The following is a 26,225-nucleotide window of genomic DNA, read 5'->3' as shown; positions in this document are numbered from 1 at the left end:
GAGGGATTACTATACTATTATGTTTAATTTATTTGGAAATACTGTCATTAACGTTTTTTATTTTAATGCCAATTGGTTTTCCTCTTCACTTCTTTTCTTACTTCTTTGCTGCTAACTATGGTATTTTCTATACTGAACAATGCAAATCATTTAGGGAAAAGGCAATTTTTTGGTGTTATCAAATGATATAGATACAGTTTTGTTTTAGAAACTCTTTTAAATATTTTATGAGCTTGCTACAAAATACAAGTAGTTTGGATTTAAGTATGCAAATATTTGCTTAATGCAGGTGGACTTTTAGAAAGGTTTTTCACATCATAGCTGTACACTACCATTCTCTGTTCTGGAAGTATTATGGCCTTCCCAGGCAGATCCTACAATCCACCAGCGACCCTTTTCCTCAGCATTCCTCAAGTCATCCAGAGTGATCTTCAGCTGACCCTGCCCAAACTTTGACCCTACAAAAAAGAAATACTGAATGACAGGGATTTCACAGATCATTCTAATTCATTATATACCTGTTGAGCTTAATAAACACATGTTGGTATGATACACTTTGTCCACTGGATAAACCACACAACAAATCATTCCTCATAAGCCAAATTTTTTAACAACAGTATTCTTACAATACCGTTCTGCAAAGATGCCATGACTCTTTTGGAAAACTTCTATTTTTGAATCAGAAAATGAAATGAAAACTAACAAATCATTTACATGTAATGAAGTACTGTAAATTCAAGTTGCAGAATTCTTTAGCAGAAATTTGCCTGTCTGTGTATCTTGACTCCAAGGTGTTATTTCTTCATCTCTCACCAAGATGTATGACTGATTCTATAAATCTACCTCGTATGTAGTTCCTAATCAGTTTTCTCAAATGCTCCAAATGTTCTGGGTCGTAGTTTGGTATCTTCCTCATGTTATTGTTCCTGATGGCAAGTATGATCTCCAGCATGAATCTGACCCTGGACTGGTCCTCAAACTTTGATGTGTCTACTGTATTAGCTGCAGACTGGATCTTCAAAATGGCTTCCTTCATGGAGCTAGGATCATCCTTCCGCAGAGTAAAACCAACATCTGAAAAACAAGGGGTATACAAATCTCATTAAGAATACCATGAATGGTGCATTATAAGCACACCCCACGTTTAACAGTCTCTGTGTTGATTCTATTATGGCATAGTTGACTGGAGATTACTTACCAACAGGTCTCAATGACCCAGACCTTTGGCCAAATATGTGGTCTTGAATTGAATTTCCTGTGCAGAAATTACTACTGTGAACTTTGACCTTTAGACCCCCAAATCTACGGTTTCCTTTATTACCCGAGTGCCAGCATTTGGTCAAGGAACCTACTCAATAAAAATAAAATCTGCAAAACCCATTTTTGTCTGAGTCATGATTACCTTGATATTTGACCCTGTCCCTAAAAATAATAAGCCACTAATATAGAACTAAAGTTATTATGCAAAAACCACCTTTCTTCTTTCTGCCACAGTGAACTTGACCTTTCACATGTTCAATCCAAATTCAAAAGGCTTCTTTCTTCCCTATGATGTAAGTCATACATAAACTTTGGTGAAACTAAATGGTTGTGAATGGAAACTTTTGTGCAGAAATGATTTTTCATCTTATAGCAACAATGACCTTGACCTATGACCCCCAAAACCAATATGCCTCAATCTTGCTAAGTGTAAGTCTTATTACAAGCTTTGTCCAACTCTGTGATGTACAACTTAAGTTACTATGTAGAAATCGTTTTCTATTCTTGAAGACATGCTGGCTTTGACCTTTTATGTTTTGAACCCAAAAACAACAAGATTGTTCCTTACCCTGAATGCAAGCCATCCACAAAGTTTGATCCAGGTCTGTGATGTAAAGCTAATGTTAAGAATATAAGCAAATCTACCTCCTAAATTCAGCCCTCCCAAAGATGAAGATTCATCTGTCTAGAATAGATAGACAATGGGCAATAACTCTTGCCCATTAACTCCCCTTGCTACCTACTGATATTTCAAGTTTAAAACTGAGTGGAACATCATGTAAAAGAATGCGCACATTGTGGGGAGTCAGGGAGAGTATTAAAGTAATTTGATCAGGCAAGCATTCTTGGAGAAACATAACTAAAATTTTACTTTCACATTCAAATCTATTTCCCAGTCACATTAAGTGTTGGAGAACGTGTAGTAGGTGGATGGAATGCTAAGCAAGTAGCCTATACCCCAGTGAAGTCTGTGCAGGGTGTTCATCTGGAGGGCATGCTGAAGGCAACTGCATCTGCTAGCCATCAGTGTGACTGAGGCTAGCAGATTCAGAGTGTATCGTGGAGTCGAGTCTTGAAGATAAAAACTTGAGGTTGAATATGCATGCCAACTGACAAAATCTTTGATAGAAACATTACAATCAAAGAATAGGCTTGTAGAGACTGCTTTATTTCATGAGCAGAGATCTTCATGAACTTACTCTGTTCTGGTGATAAGCCAGAGTATGCCATATAAATTGCCTTTGACGAGAGAACTTGAGCAGTTATGTTCTCTTTTCCTGTCTGAAAGCCTCTTGGGATTTTCAATACAGGAGAGAGGACATGCAATGACATTTTGATTGCCCATGGAAGGCAACCTGTTCTTGGCAACAAAATCAGGCTGCATCATAAGGCCTGCTAAGCCATCTATTCCAAACTGAAGGCTGGCGGGGTCGACCAAGAGGGCATGTAATCAACTGACTCTGCATGCTGAAGCTAATGCTATCAGGAAACAAGTTTTATATGAAAGAATCTTCACTGCGGCTAAGTCTCTCAATGCCCTTAGCACACTGGGACTCTACACTGTCTGTTCCCAGGATAGAGTACACTTGGGGTGCAGTACCACAATCTCAGCAACAGGAACATCATCTTTATCCTTAAACTTACCAACTTCTTGTTATCATCCCTAAGTAATGCATAGCCTACCAGAAAGTCATTCATGTCACAGGGGTCAGCATTGTCTGCCATCTTCCAATAAATGTCTTCCACCTCCACCTCCAGCAGCAGACTCCCTAAATGGGTGTAGATGAGATGGAATTCAACACCATAATGTATGAATGGCTGTAGAGTAGATGGAATTCAACACCATAATATATGAATGGGTGTAGAGTAGATGGAATTCAACACCATGATGTATGAATGGGTGTAGAGTAGATGGAATTCAACACCATATGTATGAATGGGTGTAAAGTAGATGGAATTCAACACCATAATGTATGAATGGGTGTAGAGTAGATGGAATTCAACACCATGATGTATGAATGGGTGTAGAGTAGATGGAATTCAACACCATGATGTATGAATGGGTGTAGAGTAGATGGAATTCAACACCATATGTATGAATGGGTGTACAGTAGATGGACATCAACACCATAATGTATGAATGGGTGTAGAGTAGATGGAATTCAACACCATAATGTGTGAATGGGTGTAGAGTAGATGGAATTCAACACCATAATATATGAATGGGTGTAGAGTAGATGGAATTCAACACCATGATGTATGAATGGGTGTAGAGTAGATGGAATTCAACACCATATGTATGAATGGGTGTAAAGTAGATGGAATTCAACACCATAATGTATGAATGGGTGTAGAGTAGATGGAATTCAACACCATAATGTATGAATGGGTGTAGAGTAGATGGAATTCAACACCATAACATATGAATGGGTGTAGAGTAGATGGAATTCAAGACCATAATATATGAATGGGTGTAGAGTAGATGGAATTCAAGACCATAACGTGTGAATGGGTGTAGAGTAGATGGAATTCAACACCATAACGTATGAATGGGTGTAGAGTAGATGGAATTCAACACCATAATGTGTGAATGGCTGTAGAGTAGATGGAATTCAACACCATAATGTATGAATGGGTGTAGAGTAGATGGAATTCAACACCATAATGTGTGAATGGGTGTAGAGTAGATGGAATTCAACACCATGATGTATGAATGGGTGTAGAGTAGATGGAAATCAACACCATGATGTGTGAATGGGTGTAGAGTAGATGGAATTCAACACCATAATGTATGAATGGGTGTAGAGTAGATGGAATTCAACACCATAATGTATGAATGGGTGTAGAGTAGATGGAATTCAAGACCATAATGTATGAATGGGTGTAGAGTAGATGGACTTCAACATCATAATGTATGAATGGGTGTAGAGTAGATGGACTTCAACACCATAATGTATGAATGGGTGTAGAGTAGATGGAATTCAACACCATAATGTATGAATGGGTGTAGAGTAGATGGAATTCAAAACCATGATGTATGAATGGGTGTAGAGTAGATGGAATTCAACACTATAATGTATGAATGGGTGTAGAGTAGATGGACATCAACACCATAATGTTGTTGTTGTTGTAGGGTTTAACGCCATTTTTCAGCACAAGATAGGCTATACATGGCGGCCAGTATAATTGGTGGAGGAAGAACCCTGGAAAACCCCAGGAAGAACCACCGACCCACGAGAAGCTACTGGCAAGCTTTCTCACGTACCCAAGTTAGCCGAGCCTGAGACTCGAACTCATGCAGACAGAGGTGAGATGGCAGTGATCCGTAATGGTGAGCGCTTTACACCACTCGGCCACTCGGGGCCCCTACACCATAATGTATGAATGGGTGTAGAGTAGATGGAATTCAACACCATAATGTATGAATGGGTGTAGAGTAGATGGAATTCAACACTATAATGTGTGAATGGGTGTAGAGTAGATGGAATTCAGAACCATAATGTATGAATGGGTGTAGAGTAGATGGAATTCAACATCATAATGTATGAATGGGTGTAGAGTAGATGGAATTCAACACCATAATGTATGAATGGGTGTAGAGTAGATGGAATTCAACACCATAATGTATGAATGGGTGTAGAGTAGATGGAAACAACACCATGATGTATGAATGGGTGTAGAGTAGATGGAATTCAACACTATAATGTATGAATGGGTGTAGAGTAGATGGACATCAACACCATAATGTTGTTGTTGTTGTAGGGTTTAACGCCATTTTTCCGCACGAGATAGGCTATACATGGCGGCCAGTATAATTGGTGGAGGAAGAACCCTGCAAAACCCCGGGAAGAACCACCGACCCACGAGAAGCTACTGGCAAGCTTTCTCACGTACCCACGTTAGCCGAGCCTGAGATTCGAACTCACGCAGACAGAGGTGAGATGGCAGTGATCCGTAACGGTGAGCGCTTTAGACCACTCGGCCACTCGGGGCCCCTACACCATAATGTATGAATGGGTGTAGAGTAGATGGAATTCAACACCATAATGTATGAATGGGTGTAGAGTAGATGGAATTCAACACCATAATATATGAATGGGTGTAGAGTAGATGGAATTCAACACCATAATGTGTGAATGGGTGTAGAGTAGATGGAATTCAACACCATGATGTATGAATGGGTGTAGAGTAGATGGAATTCAACACTATAATGTATGAATGGGTGTAGAGTAGATGGACATCAACACCATAATGTTGTTGTTGTTGTAGGGTTTAACGCCATTTTTCAGCACGAGATAGGCTATACATGGCGGCCAGTATAATTGGTGGAGAAAGAACCCTGGAAAACCCCGGGAAGACCCACCGACCCACGAGAAGCTACTGGCAAGATTTCTCACGTACCCACGTTAGCCGAGCCTGAGACTCGAACTCACGCAGACAGAGGTGAGATGGCAGTGATCCGTAACGGTGAGCGCTTTAGACCACTCGGCCACTTGGGGCCCCTACACAATAATGTATGAATGGGTGTAGAGTAGATGGAATTCAACACCATAATGTGTGAATGGGTGTAGAGTAGATGGAATTCAACACCATGATGTATGAATGGGTGTAGAGTAGATGGAATTCAACATCATAATGTATGAATGGGTGTAGAGTAGATGGAATTCAACATCATAATGTAAAAATGGGTGTAGAGTAGATGGAATTCAACACCATAATGTATGAATGGGTGTAGAGTAGATGAATTCAACACCATGATGTATGAATGGGTGTAAAGTAGATGGAATTCAACACCATAATGCACGAATGGGTGTAGAGTAGATGGAATTCAACACCATGATGTATGAATGGGTGTAGAGTAGATGGAATTCAACACCATAATGTATGAATGGGTGTAGAGTAGATGGAATTCAACACCATATGTATTAATGGGTGTACAGTAGATGGACATCAACACCATAATGTATGAATGGGTGTAGAGTAGATGGAATTCAACACCATAATGTGTGAATGGGTGTAGAGTAGATGGAATTCAACACCATAATATATGAATGGGTGTAGAGTAGATGGAATTCAACACCATGATGTATGAATGGGTGTAGAGTAGATGGAATTCAACACCATAAATAATGAATGGGTGTAAAGTAGATGGAATTCAACACCATAATGTATGAATGGGTGTAGAGTAGATGGAATTCAACACCATAATGTATGAATGGGTGTAGAGTAAATGGAATTCAACACCATAACATATGAATGGGTGTAGAGTAGATGGAATTCAAGACCATAATATATGAATGGGTGTAGAGTAGATGGAATTCAAGACCATAACGTGTGAATGGGTGTAGAGTAGATGGAATTCAACACCATAACGTATGAATGGGTGTAGAGTAGATGGAATTCAACACCATAATGTATGAATGGGTGTAGAGTAGATGGAATTCAACACCATAATGTATGAATGGGTGTAGAGTAGATGGAATTCAACACCATAATGTGTGAATGGGTGTAGAGTAGATGGAATTCAACACCATGATGTATGAATGGGTGTAGAGTAGATGGAATTCAACACCATGATGTATGAATGGGTGTAGAGTAGATGGAATTCAACACCATAATGTATGAATGGGTGTAGAGTAGATGGAATTCAACACCATAATGTATGAATGGGTGTAGAGTAGATGGAATTCAAGACCATAATGTATGAATGGGTGTAGAGTAGATGGACTTCAACATCATAATGTATGAATGGGTGTAGAGTAGATGGAATTCAACACCATAATGTATGAATGGGTGTAGAGTAGATGGAATTCAACACCATAATGTATGAATGGGTGTAGAGTAGATGGAATTCAACACCATGATGTATGAATAGGTGTAGAGTAGATGGAATTCAACACTATAATGTATGAATGGGTGTAGAGTAGATGGACATCAACACCATAATGTTGTTGTTGTTGTAGGGTTTAACGCCATTTTTCAGCACAAGATAGGCTATACATGGCGGCCAGTATAATTGGTGGAGGAAGAACCCTGGAAAACCCCAGGAAGAACTACCGACCCACGAGAAGCTACTGGCAAGCTTTCTCACGTACCCACGTTAGCCGAGCCTGAGACTCGAACTCACGCAGACAGAGGTGAGATGGCAGTGATCCGTAACGGTGAGCGCTTTAGACCACTCGGCCACTCGAGGCCCCTACACCATAATGTATGAATGGGTGTAGAGTAGATGGAATTCAACACCATAATGTATGAATGGGTGTAGAGTAGATGGAATTCAACACCATAATGTATGAATGGGTGTAGAGTAGATGGAATTCAACACCATAATATATGAATGGGTGTAGAGAAGATGGAATTCAACACGATAATGTGTGAATGGGTGTAGAGTAGATGGAATTCAACACCATGATGTATGAATGGGTGTAGATTAGATGGAATTCAACACTATAATGTGTGAATGGGTGTAGAGTAGATGGAATTCAGAACCATAATGTATGAATGGGTGTAGAGTAGATGGAATTCAACACCACAATGTATGAATGGGTGTAGAGTAGATGGAATTCAACACCATAATGTATGAATGGGTGTAGAGTAGATGGAATTCAACACCATAACGTATGAATGGGTGTAGAGTAGATGGAATTCAACATCATAATGTGTGAATGGGTGTAGAGTAGATGGAATTCAACACCATAATGTATGAATGGGTGTAGAGTAGATGGAATTCAACACCATAATGTGTGAATGGGTGTAGAGTAGATGGAATTCAACACCATGATGTATGAATGGGTGTAGAGTAGATGGAATTCAACACCATGATGTATGAATGGGTGTAGAGTAGATGGAATTCAACACCATAATGTATGAATGGGTGTAGAGTAGATGGAATTCAACACCATAATGTATGAATGGGTGTAGAGTAGATGGAATTCAAGACCATAATGTATGAATGGGTGTAGAGTAGATGGACTTCAACATCATGATGTATGAATGGGTGTAGAGTAGATGGACTTCAACACCATAATGTATGAATGGGTGTAGATTAGATGGAATTCAACACCATAATATATGAATGGGTGTAGAGTAGATGGAATTCAACACCATGATGTATGAATGGGTGTAGAGTAGATGGAATTCAACACTATAATGTGTGAATGGGTGTAGAGTAGATGGAATTCAGAACCATAATGTATGAATGGGTGTAGAGTAGATGGAATTCAACATCACAATGTATGAATGGGTGTAGAGTAGATGGAATTCAACACCATAATGTATGAATGGGTGTAGAGTAGATGGAATTCAACACCATAACGTATGAATGGGTGTAGAGTAGATGGAATTCAACACCATAATGTGTGAATGGGTGTAGAGTAGATGGAATTCAACACCATAATGTATGAATGGGTGTAGAGTAGATGGAATTCAACACCATAATGTGTGAATGGGTGTAGAGTAGATGGAATTCAACACCATGATGTATGAATGGGTGTAGAGTAGATGGAATTCAACACCATGATGTATGAATGGGTGTAGAGTAGATGGAATTCAACACCATAATGTATGAATGGGTGTAGAGTAGATGGAATTCAACACCATAATGTATGAATGGGTGTAGAGTAGATGGAATTCAAGACCATAATGTATGAATGGGTGTAGAGTAGATGGACTTCAACATCATAATGTATGAATGGGTGTAGAGTAGATGGACTTCAACACCATAATGTATGAATGGGTGTAGATTAGCTGGAATTCAACACCATAATGTATGAATGGGTGTAGAGTAGATGGAATTCAACACCATGATGTATGAATGGGTGTAGAGTAGATGGAATTCAACACTATAATGTATGAATGGGTGTAGAGTAGATGGACATCAACACCATAATGTTGTTGTTGTTGTAGGGTTTAACGCCATTTTTCAGCACAAGATAGGCTATACATGGCGGCCAGTATAATTGGTGGAGGAAGAACCCTGGAAAACCCCAGGAAGAACCACCGACCCACGAGAAGCAACTGGCAAGCTTTCTCACGTACCCAAGTTAGCCGAGCCTGAGACTCGAACTCATGCAGACAGAGGTGAGATGGCAGTGATCCGTAACGGTGAGCGCTTTAGACCACTCGGCCACTCGGGGCCCCTACACCATAATGTATGAAAGGGTGTAGAGTAGATGGAATTCAACACCATAATGTATGAATGGGTGTAGAGTAGATGGAATTCAACACTATAATGTGTGAATGGGTGTAGAGTAGATGGAATTCAGAACCATAATGTATGAATGGGTGTAGAGTAGATGGAATTCAACATCATAATGTATGAATGGGTGTAGAGTAGATGGAATTCAACACCATAATGTATGAATGGGTGTAGAGTAGATGGAATTCAACACCATAATGTATGAATGGGTGTAGAGTAGATGGAAACAACACCATGATGTATGAATGGGTGTAGAGTAGATGGAATTCAACACTATAATGTATGAATGGGTGTAGAGTAGATGGACATCAACACCATAATGTTGTTGTTGTTGTAGGGTTTAACGCCATTTTTCCGCACGAGATAGGCTATACATGGCGGCCAGTATAATTGGTGGAGGAAGAACCCTGGAAAACCCCGGGAAGAACCACCGACCCACGAGAAGCTACTGGCAAGCTTTCTCACGTACCCACGTTAGCCGAGCCTGAGACTCGAACTCACGCAGACAGAGGTGAGATGGCAGTGATCCGTAACGGTGAGCGCTTTAGACCACTCGGCCACTCGGGGCCCCTACACCATAATGTATGAATGGGTGTAGAGTAGATGGAATTCAACATCATAATTCATACATTGTGATGTTGAATTCCATCTACTCTACACCCATTCATACATTATGGTTCTGAATTCCATCTACTCTACACCCATTCACACATTATAGTGTTGAATTCCATCTACTCTACACCCATTCATACATCATGGTGTTGAATTCCATCTACTCTACACCCATTCACACATTATGGTGTTGAATTCCATCTACTCTACACCCATTCATATATTATGGTGTTGAATTCCATCTACTCTACACCCATTCATACATTATGGTGTTGAATTCCATCTACTCTACACCCATTCATACATTATGGTGTTGAATTCCATCTACTCTAGACCCATTCATATATTATGGTGTAGGGGCCCCTAGTGGCCGAGTGGTCTAAAGCGCTCACCGTTACGGATCACTGCCATCTCACCTCTGTCTGCATGAGTTCGAGTCTCAGGCTCGGCTAACGTGGGTACGTGAGAAAGCTTGCCAGTAGCTTCTCGTGGGTCGGTGGTTCTTCCTGGGGTTTTCCAGGGTTCTTCCTCCACCAATTATACTGGCCGCCATGTATAGCCTATCTTGTGCTGAAAAATGGCGTTAAACCCTACAACAACAACAACATTATGGTGTTGATGTCCATCTACTCTACACCCATTCATACATTATAGTGTTGAATTCCATCTACTCTACACCCATTCATACATCATGGTGTTGAATTCCATCTACTCTACACCCATTCATACATTATGGTGTTGAATTCCATCTACTCTACACCCATTCATACATTATGGTGTTGAAGTCCATCTACTCTACACCCATTCATACATTATGATGTTGAAGTCCATCTACTCTACACCCATTCATACATTATGATAGACCACTCGGCCACTCGGGGCCCCTACACCATAATGTATGAATGGGTGTAGAGTAGATGGAATTCAACATCATAATTCATACATTGTGATGTTGAATTCCATCTACTCTACACCCATTCATACATTATGGTTCTGAATTCCATCTACTCTACACCCATTCACACATTATAGTGTTGAATTCCATCTACTCTACACCCATTCATACATCATGGTGTTGAATTCCATCTACTCTACACCCATTCAGACATTATGGTGTTGAATTCCATCTACTCTACACCCATTCATATATTATGGTGTTGAATTCCATCTACTCTACACCCATTCATACATTATGGTGTTGAATTCCATCTACTCTACACCCATTCATACATTATGGTGTTGAATTCCATCTACTCTACACCCATTCACACCGAGTGGTCTAAAGCGCTCACCGTTACGGATCACTGCCATCTCACCTCTGTCTGCGTGAGTTCGAGTCTCAGGCTCGGCTAACGTGGGTACGTGAGAAAGCTTGCCAGTAGCTTCTCGTGGGTCGGTGGTTCTTCCCGGGGTTTTCCAGGGTTCTTCCTCCACCAATTATACTGGCCGCCATGTATAGCCTATCTCGTGCGGAAAAATGGCGTTAAACCCTACAACAACAACAACATTATGGTGTTGATGTAGATGGAATTCAACACCATAATATATGAATGGGTGTAGAGTAGATGGAATTCAACACCATGATGTATGAATGGGTGTAGAGTAGATGGAATTCAACACCATAAATAATGAATGGGTGTAAAGTAGATGGAATTCAACACCATAATGTATGAATGGGTGTAGAGTAGATGGAATTCAACACCATAATGTATGAATGGGTGTAGAGTAAATGGAATTCAACACCATAACATATGAATGGGTGTAGAGTAGATGGAATTCAAGACCATAATATATGAATGGGTGTAGAGTAGATGGAATTCAAGACCATAACGTGTGAATGGGTGTAGAGTAGATGGAATTCAAGACCATAACGTATGAATGGGTGTAGAGTAGATGGAATTCAACACCATAATGTGTGAATGGGTGTAGAGTAGATGGAATTCAACACCATGATGTATGAATGGGTGTAGAGTAGATGGAATTCAACACCATGATGTATGAATGGGTGTAGAGTAGATGGAATTCAACACCATAATGTATGAATGGGTGTAGAGTAGATGGAATTCAACACTATAATGTATGAATGGGTGTAGAGTAGATGGAATTCAAGACCATAATGTATGAATGGGTGTAGAGTAGATGGACTTCAACACCATAATGTATGAATGGGTGTAGAGTAGATGGAATTCAACACCATAATGTATGAATGGGTGTAGAGTAGATGGAATTCAACACCATGATGTATGAATGGGTGTAGAGTAGATGGAATTCAACACTATAATGTATGAATGGGTGTAGAGTAGATGGACATCAACACCATAATGTTGTTGTTGTTGTAGGGTTTAACGCCATTTTTCAGCACAAGATAGGCTATACATGGCGGCCAGTATAATTGGTGGAGGAAGAACCCTGGAAAACCCCAGGAAGAACCACCGACCCACGAGAAGCTACTGGCAAGCTTTCTCACGTACCCACGTTAGCCGAGCCTGAGACTCGAACTCATGCAGACAGAGGTGAGATGGCAGTGATCCGTAACGGTGAGCGCTTTAGACCACTCGGCCACTAGGGGCCCCTACACCATAATGTATGAATGGGTGTAGAGTAGATGGAATTCAACACCATAATGTATGAATGGGTGTAGAGTAGATGGAATTCAACACCATAATGTATGAATGGGTGTAGAGTAGATGGAATTCAACACCATAATATATGAATGGGTGTAGAGTAGATGGAATTCAACACCATAATGTGTGAATGGGTGTACAGTAGATGGAATTCAACACCATGATGTATGAATGGGTGTAGAGTAGATGGAATTCAACACTATAATGTGTGAATGGGTGTAGAGTAGATGGAATTCAGAACCATAATGTATCAATGGGTGCAGAGTAGATGGAATTCAACATCACAATGTATGAATGGGTGTAGAGTAGATGGAATTCAACACCATAATGTATGAATGGGTGTAGAGTAGATGGAATTCAACACCATAGTGTATGAATGGGTGTAGAGTAGATGGAATTCAAAACCATGATGTATGAATGGGTGTAGAGTAGATGGAATTCAACACTATAATGTATGAATGGGTGTAGAGTAGATGGACATCAACACCATAATGTTGTTGTTGTTGTAGGGTTTAACGCCATTTTTCAGCACGAGATAGGCTATACATGGCGGCCAGTATAATTGGTGGAGGAAGAACCCTGGAAAACCCCGGGAAGAACCACCGACCCACGAGAAGCTACTGGCAAGCTTTCTCACGTACCCACGTTAGCCGAGCCTGAGACTCGAACTCAAGCAGACAGAGGTGAGATGGCAGTGATCCGTAACGGTGAGCGCTTTAGACCACTCGGCCACTCGGGGCCCCTACACCATAATGTATGAATGGGTGTAGAGTAGATGGAATTCAACATCATAATGTATGAATGGGTGTAGAGTAGATGGAATTCAACACCATAATGTATGAATGGGTGTAGAGTAGATGGAATTCAACACCATAATATATGAATGGGTGTAGAGTAGATGGAATTCAACACCATAATGTGTGAATGGGTGTAGAGTAGATGGAATTCAACACCATGATGTATGAATGGGTGTAGAGTAGATGGAATTCAACACTATAATGTATGAATGGGTGTAGAGTAGATGGACATCAACACCATAATGTTGTTGTTGTTGTAGGGTTTAACGCCATTTTTCAGCACAAGATAGGCTATACATGGCGGCCAGTATAATTGGTGGAGAAAGAACCCTGGAAAACCCCGGGAAGACCCACCGACCCACAAGAAGCTAGTGGCAAGATTTCTCACGTACCCACGTTAGCCGAGCCTGAGACTCGAACTCACGCAGACAGAGGTGAGATGGCAGTGATCCGTAACGGTGAGCGCTTTAGACCACTCGGCCACTTGGGGCCCCTACACCATAATGTATGAATGGGTGTAGAGTAGATGGAATTCAACACCATAATGTGTGAATGGGTGTAGACTAGATGGAATTCAACACCATGGTGTATGAATGGGTGTAGAGTAGATGGAATTCAACATCATAATGTATGAATGGGTGTAGAGTAGATGGAATTCAACATCATAATGTATGAATGGGTGTAGAGTAGATGGAATTCAACACCATAATGTATGAATGGGTGTAGAGTAGATGAATTCAACACCATGATGTATGAATGGGTGTAAAGTAGATGGAATTCAACACCATAATGCACGAATGGGTGTAGAGTAGATGGAATTCAACACCATGATGTATGAATGAGTGTAGAGTAGATGGAATTCAACACCATAATGTATGAAAGGGTGTAGAGTAGATGGAATTCAACACCATAATGTGTGAATGGGTGTAGAGTAGATGGAATTCAACACCATAATGTATGAATGGGTGTAGAGTAGATGGAATTCAAGACCATAATGTATGAATGGGTGTAGAGTAGATGGACTTCAACATCATAATGTATGAATGGGTGTAGAGTAGATGGACTTCAACACCATAATGTATGAATGGGTGTAGATTAGCTGGAATTCAACACCATAATGTATGAATGGGTGTAGAGTAGATGGAATTCAACACCATGATGTATGAATGGGTGTAGAGTAGATGGAATTCAACACTATAATGTATGAATGGGTGTAGAGTAGATGGACATCAACACCATAATGTTGTTGTTGTTGTAGGGTTTAACGCCATTTTTCAGCACAAGATAGGCTATACATGGCGGCCAGTATAATTGGTGGAGGAAGAACCCTGGAAAACCCCAGGAAGAACCACCGACCCACGAGAAGCAACTGGCAAGCTTTCTCACGTACCCAAGTTAGCCGAGCCTGAGACTCGAACTCATGCAGACAGAGGTGAGATGGCAGTGATCCGTAACGGTGAGCGCTTTAGACCACTCGGCCACTCGGGGCCCCTACACCATAATGTATGAAAGGGTGTAGAGTAGATGGAATTCAACACCATAATGTATGAATGGGTGTAGAGTAGATGGAATTCAACACTATAATGTGTGAATGGGTGTAGAGTAGATGGAATTCAGAACCATAATGTATGAATGGGTGTAGAGTAGATGGAATTCAACATCATAATGTATGAATGGGTGTAGAGTAGATGGAATTCAACACCATAATGTATGAATGGGTGTAGAGTAGATGGAATTCAACACCATAATGTATGAATGGGTGTAGAGTAGATGGAAACAACACCATGATGTATGAATGGGTGTAGAGTAGATGGAATTCAACACTATAATGTATGAATGGGTGTAGAGTAGATGGACATCAACACCATAATGTTGTTGTTGTTGTAGGGTTTAACGCCATTTTTCCGCACGAGATAGGCTATACATGGCGGCCAGTATAATTGGTGGAGGAAGAACCCTGGAAAACCCCGGGAAGAACCACCGACCCACGAGAAGCTACTGGCAAGCTTTCTCACGTACCCACGTTAGCCGAGCCTGAGACTCGAACTCACGCAGACAGAGGTGAGATGGCAGTGATCCGTAACGGTGAGCGCTTTAGACCACTCGGCCACTCGGGGCCCCTACACCATAATGTATGAATGGGTGTAGAGTAGATGGAATTCAACATCATAATTCATACATTGTGATGTTGAATTCCATCTACTCTACACCCATTCATACATTATGGTTCTGAATTCCATCTACTCTACACCCATTCACACATTATAGTGTTGAATTCCATCTACTCTACACCCATTCATACATCATGGTGTTGAATTCCATCTACTCTACACCCATTCACACATTATGGTGTTGAATTCCATCTACTCTACACCCATTCATATATTATGGTGTTGAATTCCATCTACTCTACACCCATTCATACATTATGGTGTTGAATTCCATCTACTCTACACCCATTCATACATTATGGTGTTGAATTCCATCTACTCTAGACCCATTCATATATTATGGTGTAGGGGCCCCTAGTGGCCGAGTGGTCTAAAGCGCTCACCGTTACGGATCACTGCCATCTCACCTCTGTCTGCATGAGTTCGAGTCTCAGGCTCGGCTAACGTGGGTACGTGAGAAAGCTTGCCAGTAGCTTCTCGTGGGTCGGTGGTTCTTCCTGGGGTTTTCCAGGGTTCTTCCTCCACCAATTATACTGGCCGCCATGTATAGCCTATCTTGTGCTGAAAAATGGCGTTAAACCCTACAACAACAACAACATTATGGTGTTGATGTCCATCTACTCTACACCCATTCATACATTATAGTGTTGAATTCCATCTACTCTACACCCATTCATACATCATGGTGTTGAATTCCATCTACTCTACACCCATTCATACATTATGGTGTTGAATTCCATCTACTCTACACCCATTCATACATTATGGTGTTGAAGTCCATCTACTCTACACCCATTCATACATTATGATGTTGAAGTCCATCTACTCTACACCCATTCATACATTATGATAGACCACTCGGCCACTCGGGGCCCCTACACCATAATGTATGAATGGGTGTAGAGTAGATGGAATTCAACATCATAATTCATACATTGTGATGTTGAATTCCATCTACTCTACACCCATTCATACATTATGGTTCTGAATTCCATCTACTCTACACCCATTCACACATTATAGTGTTGAATTCCATCTACTCTACACCCATTCATACATCATGGTGTTGAATTCCATCTACTCTACACCCATTCACACATTATGGTGTTGAATTCCATCTACTCTACACCCATTCATATATTATGGTGTTGAATTCCATCTACTCTACACCCATTCATACATTATGGTGTTGAATTCCATCTACTCTACACCCATTCATACATTATGGTGTTGAATTCCATCTACTCTACACCCATTCACACCGAGTGGTCTAAAGCGCTCACCGTTACGGATCACTGCCATCTCACCTCTGTCTGCGTGAGTTCGAGTCTCAGGCTCGGCTAACGTGGGTACGTGAGAAAGCTTGCCAGTAGCTTCTCGTGGGTCGGTGGTTCTTCCCGGGGTTTTCCAGGGTTCTTCCTCCACCAATTATACTGGCCGCCATGTATAGCCTATCTCGTGCGGAAAAATGGCGTTAAACCCTACAACAACAACAACATTATGGTGTTGATGTAGATGGAATTCAACACCATAATATATGAATGGGTGTAGAGTAGATGGAATTCAACACCATGATGTATGAATGGGTGTAGAGTAGATGGAATTCAACACCATAAATAATGAATGGGTGTAAAGTAGATGGAATTCAACACCATAATGTATGAATGGGTGTAGAGTAGATGGAATTCAACACCATAATGTATGAATGGGTGTAGAGTAAATGGAATTCAACACCATAACATATGAATGGGTGTAGAGTAGATGGAATTCAAGACCATAATATATGAATGGGTGTAGAGTAGATGGAATTCAAGACCATAACGTGTGAATGGGTGTAGAGTAGATGGAATTCAAGACCATAACGTATGAATGGGTGTAGAGTAGATGGAATTCAACACCATAATGTGTGAATGGGTGTAGAGTAGATGGAATTCAACACCATGATGTATGAATGGGTGTAGAGTAGATGGAATTCAACACCATGATGTATGAATGGGTGTAGAGTAGATGGAATTCAACACCATAATGTATGAATGGGTGTAGAGTAGATGGAATTCAACACTATAATGTATGAATGGGTGTAGAGTAGATGGAATTCAAGACCATAATGTATGAATGGGTGTAGAGTAGATGGACTTCAACACCATAATGTATGAATGGGTGTAGAGTAGATGGAATTCAACACCATAATGTATGAATGGGTGTAGAGTAGATGGAATTCAACACCATGATGTATGAATGGGTGTAGAGTAGATGGAATTCAACACTATAATGTATGAATGGGTGTAGAGTAGATGGACATCAACACCATAATGTTGTTGTTGTTGTAGGGTTTAACGCCATTTTTCAGCACAAGATAGGCTATACATGGCGGCCAGTATAATTGGTGGAGGAAGAACCCTGGAAAACCCCAGGAAGAACCACCGACCCACGAGAAGCTACTGGCAAGCTTTCTCACGTACCCACGTTAGCCGAGCCTGAGACTCGAACTCATGCAGACAGAGGTGAGATGGCAGTGATCCGTAACGGTGAGCGCTTTAGACCACTCGGCCACTAGGGGCCCCTACACCATAATGTATGAATGGGTGTAGAGTAGATGGAATTCAACACCATAATGTATGAATGGGTGTAGAGTAGATGGAATTCAACACCATAATGTATGAATGGGTGTAGAGTAGATGGAATTCAACACCATAATATATGAATGGGTGTAGAGTAGATGGAATTCAACACCATAATGTGTGAATGGGTGTACAGTAGATGGAATTCAACACCATGATGTATGAATGGGTGTAGAGTAGATGGAATTCAACACTATAATGTGTGAATGGGTGTAGAGTAGATGGAATTCAGAACCATAATGTATCAATGGGTGCAGAGTAGATGGAATTCAACATCACAATGTATGAATGGGTGTAGAGTAGATGGAATTCAACACCATAATGTATGAATGGGTGTAGAGTAGATGGAATTCAACACCATAGTGTATGAATGGGTGTAGAGTAGATGGAATTCAAAACCATGATGTATGAATGGGTGTAGAGTAGATGGAATTCAACACTATAATGTATGAATGGGTGTAGAGTAGATGGACATCAACACCATAATGTTGTTGTTGTTGTAGGGTTTAACGCCATTTTTCAGCACGAGATAGGCTATACATGGCGGCCAGTATAATTGGTGGAGGAAGAACCCTGGAAAACCCCGGGAAGAACCACCGACCCACGAGAAGCTACTGGCAAGCTTTCTCACGTACCCACGTTAGCCGAGCCTGAGACTCGAACTCAAGCAGACAGAGGTGAGATGGCAGTGATCCGTAACGGTGAGCGCTTTAGACCACTCGGCCACTCGGGGCCCCTACACCATAATGTATGAATGGGTGTAGAGTAGATGGAATTCAACATCATAATGTATGAATGGGTGTAGAGTAGATGGAATTCAACACCATAATGTATGAATGGGTGTAGAGTAGATGGAATTCAACACCATAATATATGAATGGGTGTAGAGTAGATGGAATTCAACACCATAATGTGTGAATGGGTGTAGAGTAGATGGAATTCAACACCATGATGTATGAATGGGTGTAGAGTAGATGGAATTCAACACTATAATGTATGAATGGGTGTAGAGTAGATGGACATCAACACCATAATGTTGTTGTTGTTGTAGGGTTTAACGCCATTTTTCAGCACAAGATAGGCTATACATGGCGGCCAGTATAATTGGTGGAGAAAGAACCCTGGAAAACCCCGGGAAGACCCACCGACCCACAAGAAGCTAGTGGCAAGATTTCTCACGTACCCACGTTAGCCGAGCCTGAGACTCGAACTCACGCAGACAGAGGTGAGATGGCAGTGATCCGTAACGGTGAGCGCTTTAGACCACTCGGCCACTTGGGGCCCCTACACCATAATGTATGAATGGGTGTAGAGTAGATGGAATTCAACACCATAATGTGTGAATGGGTGTAGACTAGATGGAATTCAACACCATGGTGTATGAATGGGTGTAGAGTAGATGGAATTCAACATCATAATGTATGAATGGGTGTAGAGTAGATGGAATTCAACATCATAATGTATGAATGGGTGTAGAGTAGATGGAATTCAACACCATAATGTATGAATGGGTGTAGAGTAGATGAATTCAACACCATGATGTATGAATGGGTGTAAAGTAGATGGAATTCAACACCATAATGCACGAATGGGTGTAGAGTAGATGGAATTCAACACCATGATGTATGAATGAGTGTAGAGTAGATGGAATTCAACACCATAATGTATGAAAGGGTGTAGAGTAGATGGAATTCAACACCATAATGTGTGAATGGGTGTAGAGTAGATGGAATTCAACACCATAATGTGTGAATGGGTGTAGAGTAGATGGAATTCAACACCATGATGTATGAATGGGTGTAGAGTAGATGGAATTCAACACCATAATGTATGAATGGGTGTAGAGTAGATGGAATTCAACACCATAATGTATGAAAGGGTGTAGAGTAGATGGAATTCAACACCATCATGTATGAATGGGTGTAGAGTAGATGGAATTCAACACCATGATGTATGAATGGGTGTAGAGCAGATGGAATTCAACACCATGATGTATGAATGGGTGTAAAGTAGATGGAATTCAACACCATGATGTATGAATGGGTGTAGAGTAGATGGAATTCAACACCATAATGTATGAATGGGTGTAGAGTAGATGGAATTCAACACCATAACATATGAATGGGTGTAGAGTAGATGGAATTCAACACCATGATGTATGAATGGGTGTAGAGTAGATGGAATTCAACACCATGATGTATGAATGGGTGTAAAGTAGATGGAATTCAACACCATAATGTATGAATGGGTGTAAAGTAGATGGAATTCAACACCATAATGTATGAATGGGTGTAGAGTAGATGGAATTCAACACCATAATGTATGAATGGGTGTAAAGTAGATGGAATTCAACACCATAATGTATGAATGGGTGTAAAGTAGATGGAATTCAACACCATAATGTATGAATGGGTGTAAAGTAGATGGAATTCAACACCATAATGTATGAATGGGTGTAGAGTAGATGGAATTCAACACCATAATGTATGAATGGGTGTAGAGTAGATGGAATTCAACATCATAATGTATGAATGGGTGTAGAGTAGATGGAATTCAACACCATAATGTGTGAATGGGTGTAAAGTAGATGGAATTCAACACCATAATGTATGAACGGGTGTAGAGTAGATGGAATTCAACACCATGATGTATGAATGGGTGTAGAGTAGATGGAATTCAACACCATGATGTATGAATGGGTGTAAAGTAGATGGAATTCAACACCATAATGTATGAATGGGTGTAGAGTAGATGGAATTCAACATCATAATGTGTGAATGGGTGTAAAGTAGATGGAATTCAACACCATAATGTATGAATGGGTGTAGAGTAGATGGAATTCAACACCATAATGTGTGAATGGGTGTAGACTAGATGGAATTCAACACCATGGTGTATGAATGGGTGTAGAGTAGATGGAATTCAACATCATAATGTATGAATGGGTGTAGAGTAGATGGAATTCAACATCATAATGTATGAATGGGTGTAGAGTAGATGGAATTCAACACCATAATGTATGAATGGGTGTAGAGTAGATGAATTCAACACCATGATGTATGAATGGGTGTAAAGTAGATGGAATTCAACACCATAATGCACGAATGGGTGTAGAGTAGATGGAATTCAACACCATGATGTATGAATGGGTGTAGAGTAGATGGAATTCAACACCATAATGTATGAAAGGGTGTAGAGTAGATGGAATTCAACACCATAATGTGTGAATGGGTGTAGAGTAGATGGAATTCAACACCATAATGTGTGAATGGGTGTAGAGTAGATGGAATTCAACACCATGATGTATGAATGGGTGTAGAGTAGATGGAATTCAACACCATAATGTATGAATGGGTGTAGAGTAGATGGAATTCAACACCATAATGTATGAATGGGTGTAGAGTAGATGGAATTCAACACCATGATGTATGAATGGGTGTAGAGTAGATGGAATTCAACACCGTGATGTATGAATGGGTGTAGAGCAGATGGAATTCAACACCATGATGTATGAATGGGTGTAAAGTAGATGGAATTCAACACCATGATGTATGAATGGGTGTAGAGTAGATGGAATTCAACACCATAATGTATGAATGGGTGTAGAGTAGATGGAATTCAACACCATAACATATGAATAGGTGTAGAGTAGATGGAATTCAACACCATGATGTATGAATGGGTGTACAGTAGATGGAATTCAACACCATGATGTATGAATGGGTGTAAAGTAGATGGAATTCAACACCATAATGTATGAATGGGTGTAAAGTAGATGGAATTCAACACCATAATGTATGAATGGGTGTAGAGTAGATGGAATTCAACACCATAATGTATGAATGGGTGTAGAGTAGATGGAATTCAACATCATAATGTATGAATGGGTGTAGAGTAGATGGAATTCAACACCATAATGTGTGAATGGGTGTAAAGTAGATGGAATTCAACACCATAATGTATGAACGGGTGTAGAGTAGATGGAATTCAACACCATGATGTATGAATGGGTGTAGAGTAGATGGAATTCAACACCATGATGTATGAATGGGTGTAAAGTAGATGGAATTCAACACCATAATGTATGAATGGGTGTAGAGTAGATGGAATTCAACATCATAATGTGTGAATGGGTGTAAAGTAGATGGAATTCAACACCATAATGTATGAATGGGTGTAGAGTAGATGGAATTCAACACCATAATGTATGAATGGGTGTAGAGTAGATGGAATTCAACACCATGATGTATGAATGGGTGTAGAGTAGATGGAATTCAACACCATGATGTATGAATGGGTGTAAAGTAGATGGAATTCAACACCATGATGTATGAATGGGTGTAAAGTAGATGGAATTCAACACCATCATGTATGAATGGGTGTAAAGTAAATGGAATTCAACACCATGATGTATGAATGGGTGTAGAGTAGATGGACTTCAACACCATAATGTATGAATGGGTGTAGAGTAGATGGAATTCAACACCATAATATATGAATGGGTGTAGAGTAGATGGAATTCAACACCATAATGTGTGAATGGGTGTAGAGTAGATGGAATTCAACACCATGATGTATGAATGGGTGTAGAGTAGATGGAATTCAACACTATAATGTGTGAATGGGTGTAGAGTAGATGGAATTCAGAACCATAATGTATGAATGGGTGTAGAGTAGATGGAATTCAACATCATAATGTATGAATGGGTGTAGAGTAGATGGAATTCAACATCATAATGTATGAATGGGTGTAGAGTAGATGGAATTCAACACCATGATGTATGAATGGGTGTAGAGTAGATGGAATTCAACACTATAATGTATGAATGGGTGTAGAGTAGATGGACATCAACACCATAATGTTGTTGTTGTTGTAGGGTTTAACGCCATTTTTCCGCACGAGATAGGCTATACATGGCGGCCAGTATAATTGGTGGAGGAAGAACCCTGGAAAACCCCGGGAAGAACCACCGACCCACGAGAAGCTACTGGCAAGCTTTCTCACGTACCCATGTTAGCCGAGCCTGAGACTCGAACTCACGCAGACAGAGGTGAGATGGCAGTGATCCGTAACGGTGAGCGCTTTAGACCACTCGGCCACTCGGGGCCCCTACACCATAATGTATGAATGGGTGTAGAGTAGATGGAATTCAACATCATAATGTATGAATGGGTGTAGAGTAGATGGAATTCAACACCATAATGTATGAATGGGTGTAGAGTAGATGGAATTCAACACCATAATATATGAATGGGTGTAGAGTAGATGGAATTCAACACCATAATGTGTGAATGGGTGTAGAGTAGATGGAATTCAACACCATGATGTATGAATGGGTGTAGAGTAGATGGAATTCAACACTATAATGTATGAATGGGTGTAGAGTAGATGGACATCAACACCACAATGTTGTTGTTGTTGTAGGGTTTAACGCCATTTTTCAGCACAAGATAGGCTATACATGGCGGCCAGTATAATTGGTGGAGAAAGAACCCTGGAAAACCCCGGGAAGACCCACCGACCCACAAGAAGCTAGTGGCAGATTTCTCACGTACCCACGTTAGCCGAGCCTGAGACTCGAACTCACGCAGACAGAGGTGAGATGGCAGTGATCCGTAACGGTGAGCGCTTTAGACCACTCGGCCACTCGGGGCCCCTACACCATAATGTATGAATGGGTGTAGAGTAGATGGAATTCAACACCATAATGTGTGAATGGGTGTAGAGTAGATGGAATTCAACATCATAATGTGTGAATGGGTGTAAAGTAGATGGAATTCAACACCATAATGTATGAATGGGTGTAGAGTAGATGGAATTCAACACCATGATGTATGAATGGGTGTAGAGTAGATGGAATTCAACACCATGATGTATGAATGGGTGTAGAGTAGATGGAATTCAACACCATGATGTATGAATGGGTGTAAAGAGATTGGGATTCAACACCATGATGTATGAATGGGTGTAGAGTAGATGGAATTCAACACCATAATGTGTGAATGGGTGTAGAGTAGATGGAATTCAACACCATGATGTATGAATGGGTGTAGAGTAGATGGAATTCAACACCATAATGTATGAATGGGTGTAGAGTAGATGGAATTCAACACCATTATGTATGAATGGGTGTAGAGTAGATGGAATTCAACACCATGATGTATGAATGGGTGTAGAGTAGATGGAATTCAACACCATGATGTATGAATGGGTGTAGAGCAGATGGAATTCAACACCATGATGTATGAATGGGTGTAAAGTAGATGGAATTCAACACCATGATGTATGAATGGGTGTAGAGTAGATGGAATTCAACACCATGATGTATGAATGGGTGTAGAGTAGATGGAATTCAACACCATAATGTATGAATGGGTGTAGAGTAGATGGAATTCAAGACCATAATATATGAATGGGTGTAGAGTAGATGGAATTCAACACCATGATGTATGAATGGGTGTACAGTAGATGGAATTCAACACCATGATGTATGAATGGGTGTAAAGTAGATGGAATTCAACACCATGATGTATGAATGGGTGTAAAGTAGATGGAATTCAACACCATCATGTATGAATGGGTGTAAAGTAGATGGAATTCAACACCATGATGTATGAATGGGTGTAGAGTAGATGGACTTCAACACCATAATGTATGAATGGGTGTAGAGTAGATGGAATTCAACACCATAATATATGAATGGGTGTAGAGTAGATGGAATTCAACACCATAATGTGTGAATGGGTGTAGAGTAGATGGAATTCAACACCATGATGTATGAATGGGTGTAGAGTAGATGGAATTCAACACTATAATGTGTGAATGGGTGTAGAGTAGATGGAATTCAGAACCATAATGTATGAATGGGTGTAGAGTAGATGGAATTCAACATCATAATGTATGAATGGGTGTAGAGTAGATGGAATTCAACACCATAATGTATGAATGGGTGTAGAGTAGATGGAATTCAACACCATGATGTATGAATGGGTGTAGAGTAGATGGAATTCAACACTATAATGTATGAATGGGTGTAGAGTAGATGGACATCAACACCATAATGTTGTTGTTGTTGTAGGGTTTAACGCCATTTTTCCGCACGAGATAGGCTATACATGGCGGCCAGTATAATTGGTGGAGGAAGAACCCTGCAAAACCCCGGGAAGAACCACCGACCCACGAGAAGCTACTGGCAAGCTTTCTCACGTACCCATGTTAGCCGAGCCTGAGACTCGAACTCACGCAGACAGAGGTGAGATGGCAGTGATCCGTAACGGTGAGCGCTTTAGACCACTCGGCCACTCGGGGCCCCTACACCATAATGTATGAATGGGTGTAGAGTAGATGGAATTCAACACCATAATGTGTGAATGGGTGTAGAGTAGATGGAATTCAACATCATAATGTGTGAATGGGTGTAAAGTAGATGGAATTCAACACCATAATGTATGAATGGGTGTAGAGTAGATGGAATTCAACACCATGATGTATGAATGGGTGTAGAGTAGATGGAATTCAACACCATGATGTATGAATGGGTGTAGAGTAGATGGAATTCAACACCATGATGTATGAATGTGTGTAAAGTAGATGGAATTCAACACCATGATGTATGAATGGGTGTAGAGTAGATGGAATTCAACACCATGATGTATGAATGGGTGTAGAGTAGATGGAATTCAACACCATAATGTATGAATGGGTGTAGAGTAGATGGAATTCAACACCATAATGTATGAATGGGTGTAGAGTAGATGGAATTCAACACCATGATGTATGAATGTGTGTATAGTAGATGGAATTCAACACCATGATGTATGAATGGGTGTAGAGCAGATGGAACTCAACACCATGATGTATGAATGGGTGTAAAGTAGATGGAATTCAACACCATGATGTATGAATGGGTGTAGAGTAGATGGAATTCAACACCATAATGTAT

The 26,225-nt window shown here is 40.5% G+C and overlaps 1 protein-coding gene across 1 annotated transcript in view; it reads right to left on the bottom strand.

Annotated features, from left to right (window-relative positions):
- Nucleotides 1–26,225, bottom strand: part of LOC149776744 (nucleolar MIF4G domain-containing protein 1-like) — a 92,073-nt gene that overhangs the window by 18,181 nt on the left and 47,667 nt on the right. Inside the window, exons 10-11 of the mRNA XM_089941412.1 lie at nt 844–1,074; nt 333–458 (exon numbers count right to left, since the gene is read on the bottom strand). Coding sequence (XP_089797538.1) covers nt 333–458; nt 844–1,074 — 357 coding nt within the window. The remainder of the gene's footprint in view (nt 1–332; nt 459–843; nt 1,075–26,225) is intronic.

This window comes from Sinohyriopsis cumingii, chromosome 18 (assembly GCF_028554795.1).
Source record: "Sinohyriopsis cumingii isolate HCF-2022 chromosome 18, ASM2855479v2, whole genome shotgun sequence".
Lineage (NCBI taxonomy): Eukaryota > Metazoa > Mollusca > Bivalvia > Unionida > Unionidae > Sinohyriopsis > Sinohyriopsis cumingii.
The sequence above is the reverse complement of the archived record's forward strand: the minus strand, read 5'-3'. Positions and strand labels throughout refer to the sequence as shown.